This window comes from Lepidochelys kempii, chromosome 24 (assembly GCF_965140285.1).
Source record: "Lepidochelys kempii isolate rLepKem1 chromosome 24, rLepKem1.hap1, whole genome shotgun sequence".
Taxonomy (NCBI): domain Eukaryota; kingdom Metazoa; phylum Chordata; order Testudines; family Cheloniidae; genus Lepidochelys; species Lepidochelys kempii.
Window position 1 is genome coordinate 6309038 of NC_136403.1, and position 26654 is coordinate 6335691.

Below are 26654 nucleotides of genomic sequence, written 5' to 3' on the forward strand. Positions count from 1 at the left end.
TGCAAAGCACTAATGGGAAACCTACATATGGGGGAAGTGAAGTATCTTACACAAAGTCATTGGCAGAGGTACAAATAGGCCCTAGCTCTCCTGCCTCGCAGGTCAGCATCCTGGCACCTGAACGATCCTGCTCCCAGTTTACAGCCAAGTGAGAGAGAGCCCTGAACATGGACTCACGAAACCTGGGTTCTATTCCTGGTTCTCCCATGAGCTTGTTATGTGACCTTAAGCAAGTCACTGCCCCACTGTGCCTCAGTGTTCCCCCATCTGTAAAATAGGGATAGTGGTACTGACCACCTTTGTAAAATGCTTTGAGATCCACTGCTACGAAACATCATATAAGCACTAGCTTTTATATGAGAGGAAAACTCCTAGGTTCATACATTTTAAAAGCACAAGGACCCGTTAGGATAATCTAGTCTGGCCTCCTGCAGAACACAGGCTAGAGAATGTCACCCCATGATTCCAGCATCTAGCCCCCTGCCAACTGTTAGTTTAACTAGAGCATACCATTCAACTCACAGTCAGCCACTCTGCATTTAAAAATACTGCACTTTAATGAGTTCTTAAATAGAAATGTCACTACAAAAATATACAGAATGGGAAAAAAATGCCCTTATTTGGATTTCCACTTAACTCATGCCTCATGTCACAGGGAATGTGTGATCTGCACAGAGTTACCCTAATATTCTGGTCTCCAAAATACTTCTATGTACGTGCTATTAGCACTAAGGATTTAAAAAAAAAAAAAAAGAAAAAGAAAAAAAAAGAAAAAGAAAAAGAAAGAAAGAAAAAAAAGAAAAAGAAACACCACACCACCACAAGTAGTAACCAGCAGGAAAAGGAATCACAAAGGAGTCTTCCAAGGGAAGTACAGGCCCTCGCGGTCTTGAACCCTTGCACGTAAAAAGAAATGAGGCTGTTCTGGAGGAAGTACTTTGTTCATACTCATCAGCCGACAGTCCTGGTTCTCTCCCAGCCCTAAAGCTCTAGGACTCTTACACCAACAATTCCACACTTCCGCAGAGAACAGTACCAATTTCCTAAGCTAAGATCACAGCTGGACTCGACCCTCTGCTGTGACACCGGCAGCATGGGTCAGTCTATCCTGCAATCCTAGGTGTGATTACTGTGCAGGTATGTCTACCCACGCTAGCGTTATCTGCACTAACATGGCTCAAAATTACCAAGCAGATGCATTGCTAGCCTGCGCCACCACCCATGCTTACCCAGGGTCCCCCATAAAGCCCCCACCGAAACCAGTGCCATCACATCTACACGGCTACTCTTAGCCATGCCAGCATGTCTACCCAGGCTGCAATGCTTCCTTGGACTGCAGGGTAGCCCTACCCCCCAGACTGTTCTAATCCACCCTGGAATTTGGCGGCTTCCAATGCCGCTGTGTGGGGGTGTGAAAGAAACACACACACACACACAAAAATGTATCGTCCAGTTTTGTCTAATACTTTAGCTTATACAATAACCCATTTCCTGTGGGTTACTAATGTTATAACCAGAGCTTTTTTTTTTTTAATAAAAAATATAAATTTTGTAACAAAAAAACAAACATCTAATATCATCCTGAGAGATTATATTACAAATGCCAATAAAAATAATCTTTGTTATTCCTCATTGGTGTTAGACAGATATACAAAGTAGGCACTCAAATCTCAGGGAGGAAAAGAAGTAGATACAGGAACTGTGCAAACCCCAGTGTCCATAAACACTGACAATAAGCAGCATGTTGCCATATGGGTATGGCAGTCATGCATCTGTAGGTACCTGAAAGACGCAGCAAGTCTCCCATCAAAGGGTTTCCTCCATCTCCCTCACAAGGGCCTGAATCCAATGTCCATTGGGGCCAATGGAAAGACGCCTGTTGATTCTAATGCCCAAGCATGGCTGGTGAAATGGACTAACTGGATGCAACTTCTGCAGAGTGAGGCGGGAGAAGACTGGGTTCCACATCCTGCTCCCCCCTCGGAGATGAAAGTCTCAGCCCAAGAAGGCTGGCTAAAAAGTGGAAGGAGTGGTGGGTGACAGGGTTGGGATTCAGGCCTCTGAAAAGCTGGAGCTCAGATAGCAAGTGCGGTTCCCTGAAATGCATGGCCCATGATCCGGAGCATTCACTTTTCAATTAGGATTTAACATACAAAAGCAACATCATCTCTGGCTTAAGGCCAGAAGCAGCCCATGACTGGGATGGATGGTTACTTCCCTGCCAAGCTCAAGACAGATTCCAGTGGGATCACCCTGGAAACTGAAGGCCTCCAGGCCGGGTACAGTCCAAGTAAACTGCCCCCGCCCACCCCCATACATGGAGCCTCAGCCCTGGGTTATAAGGAACACTGGGAAAGGTGAGAACAAGGCCCATTCACACTCCACTGCATGTATCAAGGTGGGAGCCGCAGAGCAGGAAAGGTGATGGAAGTTGGGGGGACACGGATGCTCGTTTAATGGGGACTTGGCTGCGACCCACCAATCCCCTCCTCAGAGACATCAGGTGGTAACCTGACCTAGGTCTGCCATGATGGCCTCTAGGAAAGGCTCCCACCCCTGCGCCGTCCTCCCCTAAGCTTGTGCTGGAAACGCGCTGTAGGAGAAACTACTGAGCACGGAATTGCCATTGTTCGAGGGTGGTAACGAAGGACCGAGGCTCCCGGGACCACACTTGGGACAGACACACACACACACAAAACCAAGAGAGGGCAGTTACCAGCTGCCCCTGCCAGCGCAACTGCAGCTTACATGCTGCCCAGACGATTGGCAGAGACACAGCTGGGTACATGGTTCAGCCCAGAGTCCCAACACTCCGGATCCTGACATTCCCACCCTCTGGGGACTCTCCACTCGAGACCTGAACTCCGAGGCTTAGAAAGCAAGTTTGGGAGGTAGCACAGGAAGTACCTGTCGCTGGGACACACCCACCCCCTCAAAGACCCGCCCCAGCACGTTGCTAGCACGAGAGCTCCAAGTGCATCCGACTCACGGGCTCCGCAAGGCAGCTTTGGGAGACACAGTCCCTTTCGGACCAGAGGCCGGGTCTACATTACACACGCCGCTCTAACTACGTCGCTCAGGGGGGTGGATTTTTTTACACCCCTGAGCAACGTCGTGAGACCGACCTTAACCCGCCCCGTGGCTGCCGGGACAGCTCTCTCCTGTCGGCTTAGAACATCTTCACCAGAAGCGCTACAGCGGGCCGCCGATGCGAGTTTGGAGCGTAGCCCTGCCCGGAGACGGGAGCTCGTGCGGGCTCCCTGTGATCTACTGAGGATGGGGCTCTCCTGCTCCTGCTTCTCCCCACCCCCCCCTTCTGAAAGATTCAATCCCTTTTCCCCTCTCCATCCGCTTCAAAAGCCTCGTTTGAAAGGTTTGCTTGGGAAATCCAGGCAGGGGGGTTAAGAGCTTCGTCGAGCTGCAACTCAGGGCTGCGTACCAGACTGGCAGTGCTGGAGACTGGAGGCCAGTGATAATCCAGAGGATGGGTACAGCATGGGCAGCGGCAGGTTAACCCTCTCCTACCCTCCCACCCACGTGCCGCCCCTCTGGGGGAGGTACGTTACAGCATCAATACCCAGTTGGAGGAGCGTGAATGAGCCAGTCTCATCAGCTGAGTAAGCCACCCTGCGGGAGCGAGGAAAGTAAAGGGGCATGAAATATCAGACAACGGAGAGAGACGCAACTCAGCTCGAGCAGCAGCAAAGCAGTTGGACCCAGTACACTGGAGCCTGCCCTGAACCCTGCGTTAACAGAATCCGATGCTGTAGGTTTTGCCAAGTGGCGCTGGAAAACAGTGGAGGTGTTTGGTTCCCACCAAGATCCCACCATCCGAATCCCGGGCAAATGCCCAGCGTGACTGGGTGGGGTTTCGCCAGATGACTCAGGGCCAGGTGGGAGCCCTGGGATCGGGCCTGATTTTGAGGAGGTAGCACTTGGGAGGAGCCAGGGTTATCTGGGCACCTATCACCCTGAGCTGTGGGGGTGGGAGCAAGCCCTTTAGATGAACAGGGTTACCCGGTTCCCTTTCCGGCAGCCACAGAAGGACAGGCAGCTCCCAGCGTCAGGAGGGACAGCAGTGCCCAAATTCTGTTGAAGCCGTTCCTACAACTCCAAGTCTCCCCGTTTGTCCACTGGCCCAGCAGACAGATCCAGTTCTGCCCAGGGCACTCTCCCATCTCCAGCATGGCAGCAGGGACGCGATGCCGTCCAGTCTTCACGGCGTTTCGCCTTCAGGGGGATGGCGAGAGGGGGCTCCGCGTGCCCCCGGTGCCCCCGGCTGGGGCTCTCTGCTGCCATGGCGAGTCACCCAAGTGGGTCCTCTCGCTTGTCAGTGGCCCAGCCGCTCTCGAAGCAGGTCCAGCTCCTCTGCAAGTTCAGTGAGAGTGGAGGCAAAGAGGCCGCGCTGATGGGGAGAGTCAGAGACAGACAGTAAGGGCGGTTCAGGGATGGCTGAGTCTACACTGTGCCTAGCTTTGGGGGTGCTCCCAAGCTGCACTCCCTGGGGCTGGCGACCAGGCAAGTGAGAGACTCAGCACCCCAGCTAGACTCGGGTATAGCGCAAGGGCTTGGGGGACACAATGGCTGAGTCAGCCCCAGCTGGAACAACCTGGGCAGGTAACGCGCCTCTGCTCATGGCCCTCCGTCCTGTCGCAGTCTGGGTGCCCGGTGCAGATCCACCAATACCCTCCTATCCTGACCTGCAACAGACCCTGCTATCCCAGGCCTGCGGTCCCCCCAATACACTCAGCTCAGCCGATGCCCCTCCAGCTGTTCGAGCCCTGGGCCTTTCCCATACAGACTAAAAAATATATATATTTTTTTAAAAAACACAAATCACCAGAGCAGCCAGGCCTGGCAGCTGCCGGGGATTTTGAGGCCTCTGTCTCAGGTGGATTGAGATCATTAGCAAGATCTAAGCCATGCCAGTGGCCAAACCAGAGCCATGTTCCTCTGCCCCCCAGAGAGCCGTGCTACGTTCTTCCTCTAACTCCGATGTCCAGGAAATGTTTCGATGCCCTCAGGCAGGCCGGGCAGGGAAAGGGAGCACCTCAGCGTGTGGCAGGGCCTCTGGAGGCTCAACCGGGGAACTCTGTTTCTAATCACAATCCTTTTAAGGAAGCCAAAAGTGACAGGGCATCATATGTATGGGTCCCTCTTTCCAGATGTTTCCCATGCAGGGCTCTTTGCAGGGAAACTGCAGCCAGGTCAGCTGCAGCCTCCCTGGATTTAAAAGCCTGGGCCCAGCTCTGTTCGGCAGGGACCCTCTCTATTATCTGTTTGTACAGCGCCTAGAACAATGGGGCTCCGCTCTCGAGGTGCTACTGTAACAAAAATGAATATGGGAATCAGGACTCCTGGGTTCTCTTGTAACTGACTCGCCGTGCCACCTTCACTTTGCCTCAGTTTACCCCTCTGCACAAGAGGGTATTAATACTGGACTTCCTACAGAGGATACACAGAGTATCTTCATTACCATCCTCAGTCCATCCCCGCACCCAGATTCGACAGAGAGGTAATTTGCTACTAATCTACAGGTTTCACCTGGCACCCTTCACTATAGATTCTGACCCCATGGAACCACTAATGGATTTATCCTCACAACCCCCTGGGAAGCAGGGCAGGATTATTCCCATTTTATACAGAGGAACGGAGGCACAAAAACTAGATGACTTGCCCAAGGTGACCTATAGAGTCAGTGGCGGAGCCAGGAACAGAACCCAGGTCTCCTGACTCCCAGGCCAGTGCTCTATCTGCTAGGCTATGCTGCTCCACCCAATAGCAACAGGAGGCACAAGGCATCTGCGGTAGAGCAGGGAAGTGGCTCCTAGGTCCCAGCTCAGAGCCTTAACCCCAAAGCCACTCTGTCTGCTAATGTCCCTGGTGCTGGCGTTACCTGAACTTCCTGGCTCCCCCGCAGGTAACACCTTCTCCAGAGCTGGATCAGGGGGCCCACAGAGGCAGGAAGTAGCAGCCCCTCAGGCTGCAGGGGGCAGCCGCTGGGTTTGCTCCTCAAGGACCGGTCCTGTTCACTGAGGCTCTCCAAGGACTGAGCCCACCGCCAGCCCTTTCTGGAAAGCGAGCCATTCTTCCAGGGAAAGAGGTGGGTCTGCGGTGAGAGGCCCCCCTTGACAAACAGGTACACGGCCCCGTTCCCAGACAAGGCAGCTTCCAGCTGGAGAGAGAGAGAGGGATGGGGGGGGACGGAAATCCAGGACAGTAACACTCAGCACGTTTTCTCCCTCCCCCCCAGGTTTTGGTGCTTCAGCCGGGAGCAGGATACTTTACTGAACCCTGCCTAGGAGAGAGTGTGGACTAGGGGTTAGAGGGGAGGACTGGGCATCAGGACTCCTGGGTTCTGTTGCCAGCTCCACTAGTGACACAGAAAAAGTAAACTGAGGCTCAGAAAGGCCTCGCAGCCATCAAGAAAACCCAGCTGCCCTGACCCCTACAGCCCCATGGCATGACTGCCAGACAACACACTCCCTGCCCCCACATCGCTCCTACTACCCCACCCAGTGTTTGGAGCCCAGCGCACTCACCTTGTCGCCCCCTAGTGGGGCAGAGTTGCCATTTGGAACGCTGCTGCCGCCCCTGGCATAGGCGGGATTTCTGAACTGTGCCCTCTGCTGGGTGGTGTAGCGCAGCGCCCAGTCCCAGATGGTGGGCAAGTAGGGGCCCCCTGTCTCCTTCACCAGGCGGCCACCCTTCTGCAGGATCTCCAGGGGAAGGGGTTCCCGCCAGCCGTTGACGGGCGCGTAGATCTGGTTGGAGGCACGGTGCTGGGAGATGAAGAGAGAGTGAGAGAGGTGTCTCCGCGAGGAACAGCGAATGCACATCCCTATCCCTTTGCCCCCCTGGCCCTGAGAGAGGCTGCACTCCGTACCCCACTGAGGCTGGACCAGGAGCGGGCCCTTTAAGGGGAACGTTATGCATTGAGGATCTCAGAGCGTCACAGAGGTGGAAGAGAATCATGAGCCCCACCCTGTTCTATGGATGGGGAAACTGAGGCACAAAGAAGCAAGTTGACTCGCCTTAGGTCAGGCAGTGAGCCAGGAATAGAAGAACCCAGGAGTCTGGTCTCCCAGTCTCCTGCTCTGTTAGGAGCTGGGAATAAAACCCAGGAGTCCTGTTCTCCAGCTGCCTGTTCTAGGCCATGCCTCACTCTCCCAGCAGAGAAGAGAACCCAGGAGTCCTCACTCCCAGGCCTTGCATTAACCCCAGTACCGGATTTCCCCCTTCTCCGCCCACGGTAGGATAGCGCCTGGGGCAATGACCGCAGAGCAGCCGAGTGTTTCACTGTAGCTGGGAGGCTCCATGCTGGACCCACCTGATTTCTGCGATCTCTCTCCCACTGGCAGTTAAACAGGAAGGTGCTGAAGAAGGGTATGTAGCTGCTGTCGTGGAGGGCCACCAGGTATGTCTCTGTGAACTCAAAGGATGCTGGGAACTGCTGGAGCAGCTGCCACACGCAGTCCAGGAAAAGCAGAAACACCGGAGACTATAAGAGAGGGGGGAGGAAAAAAAACACCACAGAACTCCCTGAGGACACAGCAAAAATGCAGCCAACTCTGGGGTGCAACAGAACCGCTCCCGAAACAACCTGCAGCAACACTGCATAGCAATCGCTCTCCCACCACTGAAAAGCAGCTGACTCTGGGGTGGAAAGTGGCAGCTGCGGACCATCCGTGCAGCAATGCTGTGGAGATTTACCCAGAAAGGAAATACCGTCAAACTGCTCGCAGCAATGCTGCGATTGACCGGGGCAGCTTGAACAACCTGCCCTGGGGATCAGAGCTCAGGCCCTGCCCCCACACAGGAGCAAACGATCTGTGCTCCTTCTCTGGTGCCTATCTCCAGTGCATTTATTCCCCCCAGCTCCCCGGGAAGCAGAGCAGGGCCATTATCCCGTTGGACAGATGACGAACTGTGGTAGAGAGGGAGCCAATGGCAGAGCGGGGAATTGGACCAAGGAATCCGGAGCATATCCAGGCTAGCACGGAAGCACCAGACCATCTTTCCTCTCTAACTTATTACTCCCCTGCCCCCTTTGCAGCATCTCAGCCGACTTCTGCATGGCACAGGCCAGAGATCGTCGCCCAACGACTCCTCCACCAAGCCCATTAGCTTTCGGTGGAGCTAGAGCATGTCTTTCAGCAAGAGGCCAAACAATCCCGATTCAAAGGCTCCGAACAGCCGCTCCCATGGCTAATTGCCCGCACTGTAATCCAGCACAGGCCGGTACCAGTGTCATTCACAGGCTGCCCAGCAGAGGTCCCCACCAGAGCAGTGGATCCTGAGCTAAGGACAAGCGTCCTAGCAAGTATCCAGCTGGACAAAGCCTAGAGGGGTTGCTTGGGTTTGGTTCAGACTCCGGAGCTACTGCCGATCCCCACCCAGCCATCTCCGCACCTTCCCGACTGCGGCCCCCACAGCCAGTTGCTCCCACCTTGCCTCTCCCCTCACCCAGCCCCCTGATCCCAGCCCCACCATAACAGATGCTGACATGACTGGCAGCAGAGGGAAATCCAGAGCCCAGGGCCCCAAGTGCCCTGGCTGGGAGCAGGGCAGACGCTGGGAACGACTGGATCACAGCTGCTTTCTGAGTCTGGCATCCCACCGGCCCATGGGGGAGGAGGGAAGGCAACCGTCAGTCCAAGAAACCCTCTCAGTTTTGCATGGCCATCAAGCCACGCTCCCGGCCAGCTGCGCTCGGAGCCAAAAGGCAGAGCCTACGTGCTGGGAGACATTCGACACAGTGGTGCCACGGGGGCCGGACTGGTAGAACTCCCATCGCTCTCAAGCATGCCCCCCTCTGGCCAACACAGCCAGGCATCAAGCCGGAGCCGCAGGTGCTCAGAGACTCACCTCCTCGCGGTCGTTGTCCCGGAGGAGATTGAGGCGCTGGAGGAAGGGGTGCCCTGCCACCACCCATTCCTTCTGCAGCAGGCTCTGGAATCCAGACTGGGTGCGGGCGTGGGGATCTGACAGGATCTGGACAAGGGAGGCCAGCAGGCAGTTCAGATCCCGGTCGTCTGACTCTGTGAGGCGGAAGGGTACAGAGAGTGAGGGACCCGGCAAGAGGAGCATCACGGCTCCACTGTCCAGAGACCTCTCTGCTGCAGCTGCCAATGCAGAGGCTGATCGGCAGTAGCTCTTGTGATGTCCCGCAAGGATCTGGCCTGGGACCCACTCAATGACCCTCCATCAGTCCCCGATTCCCAGAGTCAGCCAGCCTGCCCACTGGCCAGCATGGAGCCTGTGACCCAGGCACCCCTTGGTGCCAACAGGCAGAGGGCACAGGGGTTGCATAGGGTTTCCCAGGGATCAGATATATGCACAATAGTTCACCCAGGGGTGACATGTGAGGTCTCTATCAAGAGCCAGTAGCCCACTAGTCTTTACAGTAATTGCAAACTGGATGGATGGATGGATGGATAATATTTAGGGCATGAGGGGCCTGAAAATTATGTTCTTAAAGTCTTGGACTTAAGGCAGGTCACCAGGAGGTAACAGACACCTCTCCCCCTGCCTGGCAGTTTGGCTATTGTGTATTGTATGCCTCACATCGGAGACCTATTTACATATTGAGCCAGTGAGGAAATGAGAAACTGTGAAATCTATAGGAAACAAACAGCGGAGGGAGGTTTCAGAGTAGCAGCCGTGTTAGTCTGTATTCCCAAAAAGAAAAGGAGGACTTGTGGCACCTTAGAGACTAACCAATTTATTTGAGCATAAGCTTTCGATGCATCCGATGAAGTGAGCTGTAGCTCACGAAAACTCATGCTCAAATAAATTGGTTAGTCTCTAAGGTGCCACAAGTACTCCTGTTCTTTTTAGTGGAGGGAGGGGAGGTGTCCTGCTTCTGAATACAGACAGAGGGTGGGGCTGGCATATCTTGGGGAGCAAAGAAACAGCATTGAGACCTTCACCTAGGAGCCAAGCTGGACCCTGGCTGTAAAGTCCTGCAAGGATTTGGGGTGAGCGTTGCTCTAGGAGACAGGAGAGGACTGTTAATTCGGCGGAGCTCGAGAAGGCCTGCTGTGAGGTGTAACCATTCCTTTCCCACACTGCCACTTGCTGCTCCTTGCATCTCTGGGCTTGGCCATGTAAACCTAGCCTCGGTTTCACTAGAAGTAGACCTAAGTGCTGGCGAGTGGTGATGTGAGCAGGAACTGGGAAGTTGGGGTGTCCTGCTTCTTTGGGAGCAGCGAGTCGGTGAATGCTGCCAGTGGCCAGTGCACCGGGGCTGGACCCTCCACGGAGATGGGCCAATCGCTAGCCTACAGAGCGACAGCAGGGCCCACATGACCTAGAGCGGAGTGCTTGCATTGCCCGTGGGGTCGGGGAGCCAACCCCCGGCAGGCACAGACAAGCCTGCCTCACGCAAAGGACAGGTAGTAGCCAGGTGCCTCACAGATCTGGGAAGTGTCACAGAGCCTGTACCGAGGAGCTCACTGCAGCGGCTTATTCCCCTGCTGGGCTCACCCCACCCCTGGCCCTGCCTCAGGGCGGCCAGCCTGTGCTTGGGCCGGAGGAGGGAGCGACATACTCTACCTTGCAGGATGATGGAGCGGGACCTCTCCGCCAGCAGGGCGGCCACCTCGCTCGCTTTCCTCACGCAAGCCCTGCAAGGAGAGGGGGTCACTACTGAAAACGAAGACCCTGCAGCCAATGGGAAGCAAAGGACCCCCTAACCCCCCCAGCACCATCTGAAATTCATCCAGCCAGGCACGGTCCTGCCAGTCACTCCCCCCAGAGAGCTCCACCCCCCACGCTGGGGCAGCCCCCAACAGAGGGATGGTGGTTACCCAGTCCCACCCATATGTTCTGTAGGGCCTGTGCCCCTGGAGTTAAGGCGTCAGCGTATGGGGCGGCTCTCACCTGATGTGGTCCAGCCAGCGTGTCCCCTCCAGGGCAGAGAGCCACTTCTCATCGGCCACAGAGGAGTCTGAAAGGAAGCCACGCCGAAGAACCCCAGTTACTACTTTGGCTGTGGAGAGGTTTATCCAGCCTCCAGCTGCGTAGCGCCAGGTTATCATTACTGGGTTTTAATCCTCACCACCCCCTTGGCAGGGAGCGAATGATTATCCCTGGTCAGACAGAGGAAATGAGGCACAGAGGAGGTAAAGTGACTTGACCCAGATTGGACAGTCTGTGGCCGAGATGGGAACAGAACTCAGGTCTCCTCAGTCCCAGCCTAGAGTCTTGAACATCCTTCCTTTGGGCTGCCTTTTCTGTGGCAGGTCAGGAATTGTCCCGGAGAGGAGACAAGGAAGGAAGAGACCCTCGAGTCCCACAGAGCAGGACTGTGCTCTGGCTTTAGCCAGGCCTGTTTTACGGAGCCCTGGCTTCCTTGCATCAAACAGCCAGCTGCTTGCAGGAGGAGAGAGACGGCCTCGGGGTTACAGTATCGGCCTCGGCCTCAGATCTTGGTTCTGACAGACACCCTCAGGCAAATCATGTAATTCCCTGGGCCTCACTTCCCCCCTGTAAGGCAGGGATAATACCTCCCTGGGGGATTGGGAGGATATAACCCACGGCACGAGACACTCTGACAATGGTGGAGCCAGACAAGCACCAAGAGCAAGAGAGGAGAAACTGGAAATCCAGCACAGGTGCATCAGATACAAAATAGTGATAACGGTCCCTTGATTCCCAAGTGGGATCCAATCCAGAATAACCCAGGTCCTCCCCGCTGAAGAGCTGGTTAGTTACTGTCTGGGATTCCGCAGGCGTCGGCTCAGGCGAGCGACTGCTATTGAGAAGTGATCTCAGTGCCGGGGCTGAGGCCGGGTCTCACCAGGAAGGCAGAGGGCCCGAAGCTTGAGGTAAGAGAGCTGGATCTCTGCAGGGCTGGGCAGGTCAGCGGCTGTCTCCACTATCACGCACTGGGCGTGGCCAGCGAGCATCAGCGCTTCCACGGACCTGCAGAGAGACGCAGCCGCACCGGGGAGGTGGAATCACTGCTTTGGTCTGGGCTATGGGGCCCTGCAGCACAGCACCCCTACCATGATGCGAGGGCACTGGGGTCAGCACTGGCGATGAGGGGACAGCACCCACCCAGCTCCCTACAGCACAGCGCCCCCTAGTGCTGCACTGGGGCATTGGGGTCAGCGCGGGCTATGAGGGGACAGTGCCCCCTAGTGCCACACTGGGGCATTGAGGTCAGCACCAGCTACGAGGGGACAGCACCCACCCAGCTCCCTGCAGCACAGCGCCCCCTAGTGCCACTCTGGGGCCAGCACTGACTGTAAGGGAGAGTGCCCCCAATTGAGCCACACCCCCCTGACTCCCTAGAGCAGCTGGGTTTTCCTGGGGAGTCTTCCACCCCCAGCCTGGCCCTATTTAGCTCCCCCGAGCTCCCAGACTGGGGCAGCACAGCCCTATTCCCATGTCCTCGAGGCTCGTACCTCACGTCTTCCCTCTCGGGGTCCGAGTCGGCGTGAAAGCCAGCGGCTCTCAGCAGGTCGCTGCCTCCCGGGTGATGCCAGCACAGCCTCTGGGGAGACACAGGGGAACAGAACAAAATGATACTCCACTGGCTGCAGGCTCTCCGCAGCACACGCCAGGGCCCTGAGCTCTGGGGCCTGGTCTCCTGCCTTCCTCCTCTCCCCCCAGCTCCAGGGACCTGCCTCCCCCTAACTGGCTCTGGGATACACCCCCACCCAACCAGCTGGTGGAGACCCTCCCTCCTCAGCCTTCCCTCCCCTGCTGGTTTAGGAGCGGTGTAGTCCCCATTTGATGGCAGGCCAGCTTCACAGGGCACCGGCCGCAGGGAAACACAGCCTACCGTGCGGGGTTGGGGGGGGGTCCTCACACCTTATTCCACCCTGCTGGCCCAATGCCCCCCTGCCTCAATAAGAGCCCCACCCTCCCACGGCACCCCCCGGTGGTTGCCCCATCCCCAGAACCTGGTGAGGCAGGGGAGGTCGTTAGGAACTGCCCTCCTCTCCCCAAGGTGGCAGCTCGCAGCCTGCTCCCGGGGCAGGAGACACTCACCGGGATGCGCCTCGCGTTGAAATGGCCAAAGGCCCTCTTGAGCTCGTTGTCCAGGAGCCTGCTGGGGACCCAGAGGTACTTGGGGAGGCTGCGGGAGGAAGCGGAGTCGGAGGGGAACCGGCTCAGAGCAAGCGCAGAGGGCTGCTGGCCCGCCTCGCCCCAAGCCTCTTCAGGAGCTGCACACAAACACTACAACCAGAGTGGGATGCGGGACCCTCGAGGCCTCTCCCACTCCACTACTCCAGCACCTGCCTCCTTCCCACAGCTCCCCTTTGAGCACTCTCAGACCTTGATAGGAAACACCTGCCTGATCCCCACCAGGTCTGATAATCAGACAGGGCTGGATGGCCCCTGGCTCTTAAAGGAGGCAGATCTCCCTGTTACAAGGCCATTCCCAAATCCTGCCGCCCCCACAACTCACAAGACTCCCCCGGATCCATCCCACATTAACATGCACAGACAGAGAAGAGAACTCAGGGTCTGCTGGCCCACAGCATCCCTCCCACGTGTGCTAGAAGAGAGCTCCCACCAGCTCTCCCCAGACAGGCCTTCCACCTACAGCTCTCGGGAATTTGACAGCCAAAGGATTTTTCCCTAGAAAGCGTTAGTTTGTCGAAACCCGGAGGTTTCCCACGCCAAAGGTGATTAGTTTTGGCTCATTTTGTGAATCAAAATCATTCAGGGAAAAATCCCAAAGCTGTCGAAACGTTTCATTTTGATATTTGCGAGATGAGGAATTCCAGTTTTCCGGGTCAAATCCCCTTTTGGTTTAGAAACTTGAGTGAATGAGAGTAAAACAAAAATGTAAAAGGGTCGAAATCAGAAGGAAGCTACAAGTTTTTCCAGTTCAAGGAAACGTCTGAGATTTTGACTTCTTGCCCCCAACCACCACCCACTTCGGGATCGAAACGTGGTTCGAAATCATGAACATTTTCACTGTGCTTCCCTAGCCACTCGAGGAAGCCACATGCCCATGGAGGTTACGCTCGATCCGGGAGGGGGCCATCAATATGGACCTGGGACTGTAGCCGAGGGCTGAACACCATACCCACTGTAGAAAGGGGGTCTGAGGGAGATTCGCGGCAGAGGGCATTCCCACAGCTTAGGGAGTCCCAATTACTGGAGGGTACCCGGAGGGGCTGTGACCAGGGGAGCTGGAATGGGGGGCAGGAGCCAGGCCCCTCCCACTTCTTAACCAGCCGTGAAGGCAAGTGACAGAGGAGCGGTGGAGAGGAGCGAGCGTGGGGCGGGATCTTGAGGGAGGGGGCGGGACAAGGGCGGGGGACAAACTTAAGGCACCTGCGCGCCCCCCCCCCCCCACACACACACTTTTAGGGCACTTCCGCCACTCCTGGCTGTAACATGCTCCCATGCTGTGGGCTGGGGTTAGGGCGAGGATCTAACTCACCCCCCGATCCCCCCTACACCGGAGCGGGGGGACCGGCAGCTGGGCCACGCTTTACCTGGTGGCCATGTCGAAGCGCTCATTGACCGGGCTGACCCTCCAGCCAGCAGCCCCGAGCCGCCTCAGCTCCTTCTCCCAGTCGCAGGGACTCTCGAAGAGCAGTGTCGGGGGGGACGACGACTCCTCCATGCTCGGCCAGGCGTTCTCTGAAGCCGCACAGGAGGGATGGCTGTCAGGGATGAGCGGGGCAGCGCCTCGTGGGTCCAGCCACCCCAGGGATGGGCCCCTCAAGCTGCCAGGGCCTGGGGGCAGGGCTACACGCCAAGCGGAGATGCCACTTACCCATGTTCCTGATAGCAGTGCCGTCGTACCACATCCCCGCACTTCTGCTGCTGCTCTCCTGAGCCTGCACAATGGCCAGCGTCACCTGGAAAACAGCGGCGTCTGGGGCTGTGGGCAGGGTTTGGGGGCCCACAGGAGGGCAGAGGGTACGCTGCCAGGCTGGGGATCCAGGCAGGCCCCCCAGCAGGGCAGCGCTTGCAACACTGACCCATGGAGGTTTGTAGCCCAGGACAAATAGCCCGCGCAAGTCCCTGCGGCTGCAGGCCCATCGCTGAGCCAGACAGCTGAACAGAAGAGTCGTGACGGGACCCCGGCCAACCCCGCTGGAGCAGAACCCCTCCTCCCCCCCCCAAGCTTTGCCGCTCGGGGCTTCTCTCCTGGGCAGGGCGCGACAGGCCGGGTTTTCAAAGCTGCCGAGCTGACAACCCTCAGTGAAGTCACTGGGAGCTGGAAGCGCTCAGCCCCTCTGAAGAGCAGGCTCTTCGCTGCTGGAGGGTCCCAGCTAAGGCAGAGACAAGAGCTGGGGACGCTGGGTGTTTCGGGGCATCAAAGGATCGCTAGAGAGGGGGCGGGAAGGGAAGGGTGGGGTTTGCCTTGCCTTGCATGGAGATCTGAGCCCCGTGGGAGGTAGATTCCTGAGGAAAGGGACCTCGGGAAAGAGGGAAGAAACCGAACCATCTTGCTCCAGGTCACATAGGCGGGATCTGCCCTGCAGCTGGGCGGTGCCGCTCCCGGCCCAGGGAGACAGACTCGTAAGCGTGCTGAAAACAGCAGTGCGGACGCTGTGGCCCAGGCTAGTAGCCTGAGTCCAAGCCCGCCCAGTCCCCGGCTCTGAGCTGCCCTCCGGCTGCAAACGCCCTCGCTGCTGTCTTTAGCACGCGAGCTCAGACGGGGCTGGCATGAGTCTGCCTACCCGCCCTGAGCAGCATGGACATCCCTGCCCGGAGTCAGCAGCAGAGCCCAGAATAGGACATTGCCTTCCCCCAAACCACATCATCCCACTCACCTCCTGGAGCTAGGAATTGAACCCAGGATTCCTGGCTTCTTGTCCCCTGTGTTAATCCACTAGACCCCACAAGAGGGGTAAAACAACCCACTTGGGGATCTCATCCTCCCACCCAGGCGACACACAGAGCAACCCCTGGTGTGACAAGCCCGCAAATCCCAAGCAGGTCCAGCTCAGAGCCAGTCCACTGGAGGTGCCCATCAGTATCCAAGGGTCCCGAAGCCCCGAGCCGCTGGGCCCTGGAAATCACCGGCCGGAGAGGCGGGTGCCCCTGTCTGCAATGGCAGATGCTCACCTGAAAGGCCTGGTACTCCAAGCTGCTGTCGCGGAAGCCAAAACGCAGCACCCGAAAGTCCCGGCAGTAGAGCACCAGCTCCTCTGGGATGAACTTGAGGGTGGAGCTGGCCGTCAGCACCTTGGCCTTGGTGAAGCTGTTCACTGCAGAGGAAGCCAGGCAGAGGAGGGGGGCTTGGACCCAGGAGGCCAGGCAGCAACCAGAGTCTTGGGGCAGCTGGGAAGGCTCGACCTCCAGCATGGGGGGGGGACTGGGGCAGGATAGGCCCCCAAGCCAGCTGCATGGAGATCGCGCCTGGTGTGGGGGGTAGCTGGCAGCGGCCGATCAGGATTGCCCTGGTGACCGGGAAGCCCAGGGGGAGAGCACACGGAGGGACCACGGCTCGCTCCGAGTATGGCCCTGCCAACTACGGCAAGGGCAAGTTTTCCAGTGCCACCACCCCCCCGCCAAGGTGCCATGGCCCCAGCCCTGCCTGTGGGTAAGGGGGCAGTTGGGTCGCCATGGCCTAGCCTTGGCCTCGGCCTCTCTGCCACTGGGACAGCCCATGAGGGGATCACAGCGCCAGCCACGGGGATGGATGCTGGGATGGAGGCTGAGAGACGCCAAACTCATCACAGCGGTGGAGGAGATGCGGCTTGATGGGGTGGAATGTAATGGTGGCCTCTCCTGCCCCCCTTTACCTGCCACCAGCCTCCCGATGCAGGGCAGGGCCACGTCGTGCTCACTGTGCAGGCAAGTGGAACAGCGAGGGGCCTACGGTGGGAAAGGAGCAGCCCTTAGAGATCAGGCCCATTCCCCCTCCTGCGGCATGGGGAAGGAACATCCCCACACCCCGACCCCACTCGCAGAACCTGGCACAGGGGGCCCATCCCCACACCACAGCCAGGGGGCTCCGACGGGCCAGGAGGATGGTGTCCACTAGAGAGCATCAGGGCTGCAATTCAGGTGGCTGAGGGCTACGAGGCTCCCGCCCGGGCGCCCGCATTGCCCCGGCGTCCCGGCTCCCGCCCGGGCCTCCTCCAACTCACCCCCACCGTGTCACCTGGGGCCGGCTCCGGCACAAAGGCGACTCTCAGGTTGGTGCAGTACAGTGTGCCCAGGATGGATCCTTGGCCATCCCTGGAGCGGACGATCTTCCTCACGCGAGCTGCCTCTTCCAGGACGTGTTCCCCTGAAGGGCGGGGAAGAGGTCAGGGTGAGCTGGGAGAACGCTGTGGTTTGGAATGACTCGTGAAACCAGCTCCCCAGGGCGCCGGAAAGGAGGGGGTAAAGGCAGGAGCCCAGGGCTAGCTGGGGAGTGACGCAGAGCCAGGCAAGAGACTGGGTTAGGGGCGTGCAATGCCACAGGAGGGAAAAGCACACCGAGGGGCCAGATCCTTCCCTGGCGTAAACTGATGGAGCTCTATGGGCTGCAATGGAACCAGGTGGATTTACCCCAGCGGGATCTAGGTCCGAAGGCCTGATCCTCAGGGGGCTGCAGCTGGAGTGGCTGGGGCCGCCGATCAGGCAGCAAATTGTACCTGCAGAGCTGTGGGGAAGGGGGTTTGCCCCACAGAATGCCTGCACTAGGAACAATGGAGGCCGTGCTCAGAATAGTGGGCCCTCGGCTAGGGGGTTTCACAACGGAGGGGGGACTGTTTTCTCTTGACCAAGGATCCTTTTCAATAGTCCAACAGCCCCTGGCATGTGGGGAGGGGCACACAGAGCCCCCAGCATGGGGCGGGGAATGGGGAGGGCGCACAGAGCCCCCAGTGGGAGGTTGCAGCAAGTCCCTGGAATAGCAGGGGGATGGGATGGTCCACACCAGGAGCGTTGGGGGAGGAGGGGAAATGAAGGGACGCAAGCAGCCCCTGGTGTTCACAGTGAACTCCGTCTGCAGAAGCTGTGACCTGTGTGACCCTCTAGTACAAACAGAGCCCAGGAGTCCTGACTCCCATTTTCCTGCTTTAACTACTAGACCTCACTCCCATCCCAGAGCTGGGAGCAGAACCCAGGTGTCCCAGCGCCCGGTCCCCTGCTATACCCACCAGACCTCACCGTCTCCCCATCAATATCAACAAGTGCGGGCATCACAGAGCAGCTGGGCAGCCAGCCCCTGCTAAAGAGCCTCGCTAGAAAAGCCAAACAATGGACCTGCTCCAGCTTGAGTTCCCTCAGCCCAGGCAGCGTGGCCCGTGGAACGGGGGCCCTGCCGCTCATGCTGGGCATGAAAGGGAACTGCCCGGGTAACAGGTGCCTTTGGAGCGGTTGTTCTTTGCTAGTCACGAATTCAGCAAAGCATCTGCTCCGGCTACTGCCTGCAGCGTGTCATCCTAGCCAGGAAATGCCTTCTGACAGCTGCTGCCCAGAGCCCCAATTTAACCCTTCATGCCTCTAATACAGAGCAAAAGTGAAAGGCTCTTAAGGAGGAAGGGGTTCAGGATTGGGCTCAGCTTAATGATTTTAATAAAAGTACCAAAGCTCCATAGTATCCGAGCACTCATCCTTCAACATATTAGCCCTCACGCACACCCCCCAGGAGGCAGGGCAGTGCTGTTATCCCGACTGTCCAGGTGGGAAACTGAGGCACAGGGAGACCAAAGGCCTTGCCCAAAGTCATACAGGACATCTGCGGCACAGCAGTGATTTGAACCCAGTTCTTGGTTAGTGTCCAAGCCCCTGGACCATCCTTCTTCTCTACTCTCCAATCATTATACTCCAGGAGTCCTGCCTCCCTCTCAGAGCCAGGGAGGGAACCCAGGTGTCCTGGCACGCCCCCCCTGCCCCGCCCCCCCGGGGGAGCCTGGGCCGACAGCAGATGTGAAGTGGCTGTGGCCAGGGAAGGAAGGGCTCCTCCGCCTGCCAGGCACAGGTGAGCTGCGTGTGGCTAGAGTCTGTGGGCCTGGACTTCAGGTCTCATCTGCTCTGGTCTAGGTTCACTTGGCCCTGCCACAGCGCAGGGGGCTTGTCACGGGCCCTTCCAGCCCGACATTTCTGTCATTCTGAGCCTTGGCGGGGGAGGGGAGGGGAGAGAAGAGACACCTCATCACAGTCCCCCCCTACCCCGGGCGCTCACAGGTCACCAGCATGTCACATGCACAGGCGAGTGGGGAGCCCAGCTGTGTCCTCCTCTGTGCAGCTAAGGAACAGGGAAGAGACACCACGGCTGCTGGTCCCGTCCAGTGCTCGGCAGCAGTGTGGTCTAATGGCTACTCACCGAGATACGACTCAGGACACCTGGGTTCTATACCCAGCTCTGCTGCGTGACCTGGTGCAAGTTGCTGCCCTACTCTGTGCCTCAGTTTCCCCACCTGTCAAATGGGGATTGTGATACTTAGCTCCTTTGTGATGCACTTTGAGATCTGCAGCTGGAAAGTGCTAGATTAGAGCTAGGGATTATTATTAGAACCATAGTGAAAGCCCCAAGGAAACCCAACCGGGGGGTCAAAACACGAGCCACCCACTCCCCCGTAGCCAGCGGGGATACCTGGGATACACGGGAAAGCCTGGCAGTTTCTGTTTCTCTGGCCGTTCATGTCAGAGGACTTTGGACCTCTCAGCTGTAAAGAAAGAGAACAGGTCGCTGTTAGCTGGATTTAACCCTTTCCTCACTGTGGGCTAATGCACAGACATTGGAGAACCAGATGGCAACTTTCACGGTCTCTGGGGCAGAGGCTGTCTCTTTAGCCTATGTCCATATAATGGGGCCCTAACTAGGGCGCTGCAAGGCAAGTAATATTTAACCCGATCCGCTAGTTAATTATTTCTTCCCCTTCGCAGTCCTGACTTCTGACCCCATCCCCTCCCACAGCAGGAGGCTCAGCCAGTCACAAGGATCTGAGTGGCCAGCCTCCGGGATTCTATGGGGTACACTTCTTAAAGCCTTAACTCCTGTCGTCTTGGGCATCTCGGCTTTTATTTCTTGAAGGAAAGGAAGTTTCCTGGCCTTGCGGTTGCGAGAAAAAGAGCTACAAAACACAACCTCTAAAGAGTTTGAAAACAAACAAGGAACCAAACATTTAAAATCTTCTGATTTTTAAGCCAATCTCATGATTATTTTGGGACAGGGCTTGTGGGGTTTTTTGGGGAATGCTTGGGATTAGCCACACTGGGGTCTACAGCAATGGCTCTTACCTGGAAACTCAGCCCCCCTCCATTTACAATAATACGGCAGGATGGTGATGGCATGCATGAGAGATAGTGCGGTCTAGTGGATAGTACAGTGGACTGGGGCCCAGGAGAGCTGGGGGTCTATTTCCTGCTTGGCCACTAACCTGTTGGGTGACCTTGGGCAAGTCACTTCCCCTCCCTGTGCCCCAGATCATGAGTGGCTGTTTAGTGGTGGTGGTTGTTTAGATGGGCCCAGGCAATAATATTTTGAAAATCTGATGCTTTTGGGGGAGGGCTGGCGTGAGCACAGGACTAGGACCCAGGATTCCTGGGTTCTAATCCCATCTCCAACCCTGACTCCCTTCTGGGGCCTTGGGTACATCACTTTGCCTTTCCAGTTCAGTTTACCAATGCGGAAACACAATGAGTTTTAAATGATTTTGCCCAAAGTCACACAACAACTTAGTGGCAGAGCTGGGAATAGATCCACAGACCCTATTAAACCACACTTCTCTCACAGAGCTGGGAATAGAACCCAGGAGCCCTGGCACCATCACTGACCATTTTAAAATCAGGGTGGGAGGGTTTTCCCCTAAAAGATCTGGCTGAGGAATTCTTCTGGGCAAGTACTCTGGCCGGTGTTACAGGAGGCCAGACTAGATGGTTACAGTGGTCCGTCCCTTCTGAAATCTACGATTCTCAGCTAGCCACATGGCTATGCTGGCTTGGCTACTCCCCAACTCTTGGGCAAGCCAAAGTCTCCTGACTACTAGGGTCAACTAAGGGGAGGGGGCTAATGCCAGCTGAGGGCGCAGGGTAAGATCTGAGTGCCACGCTACCAGGGAACAGCTACACAGAGGAAAGATTAGCCGGAACATAACTGCCTGAAACCTAAACCACAACCAAAGGTTATCTGGCATTTTTGTTAAGCAGAGAGAGCAAACAAAGTGGAATTGCCACAGCATACCTTCCTCTGCCTGATCAGATAGTGAGCCGGAAACCTCCTTGCAGCTGTAAACAACCTTAAGGGCCCAGAACACTGCAAGTCAAAGTCACTGCAAATGTGAAACGTTTACCACTCTCAGTCCCAGGGATCTTAGAGCTGGTGAAAGGGACAAGACAGACGGCCCTTGGGACCTTAGCAATCTCAGACGAAGTTTGGTGGGCACACAGACACACTCCCACCCAACTCAGCCCTATCCTGGAGAGATCCCCGGTAGGGCAGAGAGGGGAGTTTCGTCTCCATGGCCCATTGGTAGCTTGCAAAGCCAGATGGGCCCATTGTGATCATCTTGTCTGACCTCACTTCTGAGGCTGCCAGAAAGAGGAGCCAGTAAGTGCCAACTGGCATTTTCATGGCCTGGCCACCTGGCTGCTAGGAACCAGCCTGAGGCAGACAGATCTGCTGCATCCCACTCTATTAGTGCCTGCAGCCCCATACACAGAATGGGGACATGCAGCTTGTTCCCAGAACCTCTTTGCATAATTCAGTTTTTTAAAGTAATTTTTTTACAGGTGTGCAAAATTACGTGGCTCAGACAATGTGTGTGTATGTGTGTGTGGGGGGGTGTCAGGCAATAATTGTTTAATGACACCAGAGGCTGAGATCCCAAAAGTTAAAGCTCTCTCCTGCTTTGGTTTTTTTTTTAAATCTGACTTTTTAACAACATTATTTCAGTGTCCTTGGACCAGATCCCACCCTCCCCCTTCGCTGTTGTGTGGCGACTACCAACCTCCACCCCTGACGTGGCTGCATTTCTCCAGTGCTGCAGCCTGCATGTTATTATGTAGACTACAATAGTAAAGGTGTTTTATACCAGCATAGCTTATTCAGCTACATTTACAGAGACACCTTTATAGAATAACTGCGTCCTTACTAGGGATTGCACTGCATTATTTATAGCCATTGCAAAGAGCTCTGGCTAAAGTTAAGAATTAGATAAGTTCATGGAGGCTAGGTCCGGCAATAGCTATTAGCCAAGATGGTGAGGGAAGACACTGGGCTAGATGGACCCTTGGCCTGACCCAGCATGGCAGATTTTACATAAAATGCTACAAAAACTGTGTGTAAGAACAGCTGGTTAGTGACACCACCAAGCATATGGGAGGCTCAGTGCCCCGCCAGCCCCCAGCTATGCCATGACAGCAGGGTAAGACATCCCCCAAGCACGGACCAAAATGTTAGGGGTCAGCAAGATATTCATTCCATGAGAGGTTTTCCCTGGGGTGGGGAGATCAGCTGGCAGCAAACTGCTAAATTTCGTAACCAGGAGGGCTAATGGAAGAGAGTCTAAAGAGGAGTGGCAAAAGACTTATTTAGAGCACTGAGCAACAGGTGGGAGGAAGCAGGGCCCCATGGTTAGGAAGTTTAGCTCCTAGGGTTCAATTTCCTACGGTGCCACAGACTTGGGCAAGTCACTTGGCCTCTCTGTGCCTCAATTTCCCCATTGGGATAACCGTCCTGCCTTACAGGGGGCTGTGAGGATAAATCCACTAAAGACCATGATGTGCTGCTCAGTACCGTGATGATAGATCCTAGAGCTTTATTGAGACAGGGAACAGTCTTGTCCTAACTGACAGGTACCAGTACAGAGTTCATACTCCCTAGCTCAGTCCAGAGCATTACCTACTAAGCCACTCTGCCCCCACACTGGCCTCTCTAATCTAATGCATCCGATGAAGCGAGCTGTAGCTCACAAAAGCTTATGCTCAAATAAATTTGTTCATCTCTAAGGTGCCACAAATCCTCATTTTCTTTTTGCGAATACAGACTAACACAGCTGCTACTCTGAAACCTCTCTAATCTCCGTGATTTTACCCAGCTGTTTGCACAGAAATGTTCTAACCAAGATCAGGGCCCCGCTTTAGAAAGCGATTTTCTCCACCCTTGAAATCATAGCAATGATCACCCCTCCTTATGGTCTCATTATTTCCCCCTGCTCCCCCATGTGTCTCTCTCCACCTGCGGTCGCCTGCCTTCTACTTAGATGGTCACCTCTTTGGGGCAGGGCAGGGGCTGTCTGTGTGGCCAGTGTATGTCCAGCGCCTAGCACGGAAGAGGGTCCTGGGCCAGGGCTCCTAGGCTCCATGTAACAACAAACGAGGCTTGTCTGAGTCTTTAAAGACTCGCTGTCTCTACTGCCAGGGCGCGCTTGGCCCCTGCTTAGCATATTTCTGCTCGGCGGTGGAAAACAATCGTCTCATTCTGCAAGGAATGCAGAGAGCCGCGCAGCCAAGGCCAGCCAGCTTTCCCTGCAAAGAAACCCTCAGCCCGCTGACCCGCTCCAGCCCCAGGGAAGCCCTGCGCAAACTCCGGGCGTGCTGGAGGTTTGGGGGGGGGGTCACCCCGTTTGCAAGAGCAAGGACAAAGCCCCTTGGACAACAACCAGTCGCCTGGTTACCAGCCCCAGTGGACAGCGCAAAACCTGGTCCCAGAAAGAAGGCGCGGGGCGGGGGGGCCCTGCCCAGGCTCCGAAGCGCAGGACAGAACGTACCGTGCAAACAGCCCTGCTCCCAATTACCGCTGCCGAGCTCGGGGCTCGCTGGCCAGCGGCGGCGTTTGGCGTCGGAAAGACCCGAGCCCGGCCAGCCAGGCGCATGGGGAGCGGGGGCTGCTGGCTGGAAAACCCGGAGCTGGGCTGCTGTGGGCCAGGAGCACGAACCCCCCCTTCCCCCGCAGCCCCGGGGGCTTGACAGAGCCGCGCACCCTCCAGCCCCCCACTGCAATTTTAACACCCAGGCTACACAACAACAACAAAAAAAAGGGGGGGGGGAGACAAACAATGCCATGCCCCCCCCCAAACATCACTTTTGCTTCCAACAGCCAGCACCCTGGCTGGAGACACCCCCCCCCCCCCACAGTCCCCACGACCCAGGCAGGGTGAGGAAGCCAGCCCCGGAGACTCAGCCTATAAACTTATTCCCCCCCACCCCCATAGGTGCTGGAAGGGGGGGGCACCAGCACCCCTCGGCTCGAAGGGGTTTTTCCTTCCAGCCTGGAGGGTTTTTCCAGTTTGGTTCAGTGGCGCTCAGCACCCGCATCGTGCACATTGTTGCAGGACCCCCCCCCAGTATTTCAACACCCCCCCCCCCGGCTTTCCACTTACCGGAGGGCCCTGCGCGTCCTGCTGGATTGTAAGGGAGTTTTTGGAGCCCGATAACATTGTCAAGTCTCTTCGTGCCCCATAAACACAAACCCAGCGGGGAGGAGACGTGGGGGGGGGATGAACCCCCCCAGCAGGGAACGGGGAGCAAGGGGCGAGTCCCAGCCCCGGCGGAGAAGGCAGGGGCGCTCAGTCCATGGCGGGGAAGGTGCCCGGCTCAGCCCCCGGGTTCCTGGGTCTCCGCCGCTGCTCAGCCCCGCGGCGGGGGCGGGGTCCCGGGGCGGGGGCCCTGCGTGGCGAGCCGGCGTGGAAGAAACTCGCCTCCCAGGCGGGGCAGGAGGCAGCCCCAGGTGGGAGGATGCAGCGGCGGGGCGGGGCTCGCTCGTGACCCCTTCTAAGGTGCGCGGGGGGGGGGGGGGGCCGGCACCGCTCAGCCGTGGGTCCCCCCTCGCCTGGGGAAACTGACCCGCTGGGTCCCGGGAAGAGGCTGAAACCTGCCGCAGCCTTAAAGGAGCCCGGGCCCTTTTCTGGGCGCTGCCCCCCCCCCCGTTCCCTCTCCCCTCCGCCAGCCGCATTTTAATTGGCCAAAGCCGCGGGGCAAGGGGCGGAGCAGGGGGCTGGGAGCCAGGACTCCTGGGTTCTATTCCCAGCTCTGGGGAGGGAGGGTGGCCGAGGGGTGAGAGCTGGGGAGGGGGTCAGGAGTCCCCAGTCTATTCCCAGCTCAGGCCCGTGAGCCTGATCTAGCAGTTAAACGGGAGAGCTGGGAATCCGGGCTCCTGGAAGGGAGTGTGGGCTACTGGTTAGAGCAAGGGCCTAGGGGGGTCAGGACTCCTGGGTTCTATTTGTATTTTGACTGCTGGCTCGCTCTGCGAGCTTGGGCAAGTCAGTAACCTCCCCCTATCGCCAGGCGAAAGCACTCAAAAAAATTATCAGGCCTCAAACAATTGTGAGACTGCCTTAAAAATTAGGAAGGGGTTTTTTTAATAACATTTTCATTTGTCTTCTGGGCTCCAAGCATTCGGGGTCACGGTCAGGTCACAGTTTCAAGCTTTTCTGTATGACCCCAACAGCTAGAAAGCTGAGGCTCTCATATAATCACATGACTCATGGAGTGGGGGCTTTAATGAAAACACCAAATACAGTGAGTGTTGGCGACCCTCCGCAGCAGCGAACGTTTACCAAGCACTCTAAGAGCCCTAGCTGAGAAGTGCTCAAGGAGGGCAAAGTACAGTGATCTAGAGGGTGTTGCCGATACCAGATACCTCCTGCATCACTTAGAGCTCCCTACAGTGGTTTCCTCATCTCCCACCCCTTGGGCCTTTGTCCCCACCTTGTATCCCACCTTTGAACCACAGCAGCTGTTGGGGTGAGGTTGGAAGCAGGCTCGTGGAAAGGCCAAACCAAGAGGGGGATAGGAAGTGAAGAGGAAGGTGCTGGCTTTGGGGGCACTGCAGATCAGCACCCCTGAAATATTGAAGGGTCCAGCTACCTCAAGGGCTGTAGCAGAACGTGAATAAACCAAACCCTTTGCTGGTGAGTCCCTGCTGCTGGAGGAGTGCTGCTTCTGTTGGGGTAATGCTGGTTCTCGAACCACAAATGGCTCATAGAGGGGAAGGATGGTCCAGTGGTTAGGACCCTGCCCCAGGGACCTGAGATGAATTCCCAGCTCAGCTGCAGCCACCCTGGGGCAAGCCCCTTCTCGGCATCTCAGTTCCTCCCCTATTATGCCGCTATCAGCCCCAGGCTGAAAATTGATTTGCGACTGCAAGGTGCTGAGACACTGCAGCGCCCAGGACTGGAGAAGTACTCGGGGTTCGTCTTCCCTGGGCTACTAGCTCATGCTATAATGCTTACGTTGCCCCTAACCTGCCTCCTGTCCCCACATGCACAAATCTCTAGCTTGAGTTAAGTGGGGCTCTAAGCTAGGGCTGCAGCTAGCTGGCATGGCACTCATGGGTGCAATGAAGATGAACCTTCTTAGGCTGCATGGCTCCCAAGCCATCCGTCTCCAGCGCTTCCCCTCTGGGGGAGCGGAGTTCTGAACTCACAGGTGAGCAGGTCCCCGGAGGAGCAGGTTAGAACCAAGCTGAACAGCTGAGCCATCGACATCCTCTCTCTGTGCCTTCGCTTCTCCTCCTACTCCGTAGTATGTCTGGTCTATTTAGATTGGACGTTCTTTGGGGCAGGGACGGTCTGTCATTCTGTGACACGCAGCGCCTGGCCCAGCAAAGTCCTGATCTCAGCTTGGGCGTGTAGGCGCCAGCATAATACACAATATCCGGCGTAACGTCACTGGTATCATTATTATCCATACTGCAGTATCACCTAGGTGCTCCAGGTGTGAATCAGGACCCATAGGCATTAGGCGCTGAACCAACATAGAACAGAAAGCCAGGCCCTGCCCCGAGGGGT

General features: G+C 56.8%; 1 protein-coding gene across 1 annotated transcript; it reads right to left on the bottom strand.

Moving 5' to 3' along the window:
* Nucleotides 1-538: 538 nt before the first annotated feature.
* MTMR11 (myotubularin related protein 11) lies at nt 539-24750 on the bottom strand. The gene is made up of 17 exons (XM_073323615.2): nt 24246-24750; nt 19517-19589; nt 17079-17221; nt 16731-16803; nt 16051-16193; nt 14750-14834; nt 14466-14613; nt 13003-13090; nt 12414-12502; nt 11804-11928; nt 10885-10951; nt 10558-10628; nt 8869-9041; nt 7331-7501; nt 6543-6782; nt 5897-6175; nt 539-4405 (listed from the first exon to the last, which is right to left on the bottom strand). Exons 1-17 carry the CDS (start codon nt 24300-24302, stop codon nt 4331-4333), a joined length of 2100 nt encoding a protein of 699 aa, XP_073179716.2. The 5' UTR covers nt 24303-24750; the 3' UTR covers nt 539-4330.
* Nucleotides 24751-26654: the final 1904 nt, after the last annotated feature.

What these genes read in the sequence shown, in the direction of transcription:
- MTMR11 (XM_073323615.2), bottom strand. Translation starts at nt 24,302, where the DNA reads ATGTTATCGGGCTCCAAAAACTCCCTTACAATCCAGCAGGACGCGCAG. An exon ending in CGCTGGCTGGACCACATCAG is followed by an intron (nt 10,629 to 10,884) that starts GTGAGAGCCGCC and finishes CTCTCCTTGCAG; the next exon opens with GGCTTGCGTGAGGAAAGCGA. An exon ending in CCCCACTAGGGGGCGACAAG is followed by an intron (nt 6,176 to 6,542) that starts GTGAGTGCGCTG and finishes CTCTCTCTCCAG; the next exon opens with CTGGAAGCTGCCTTGTCTGG.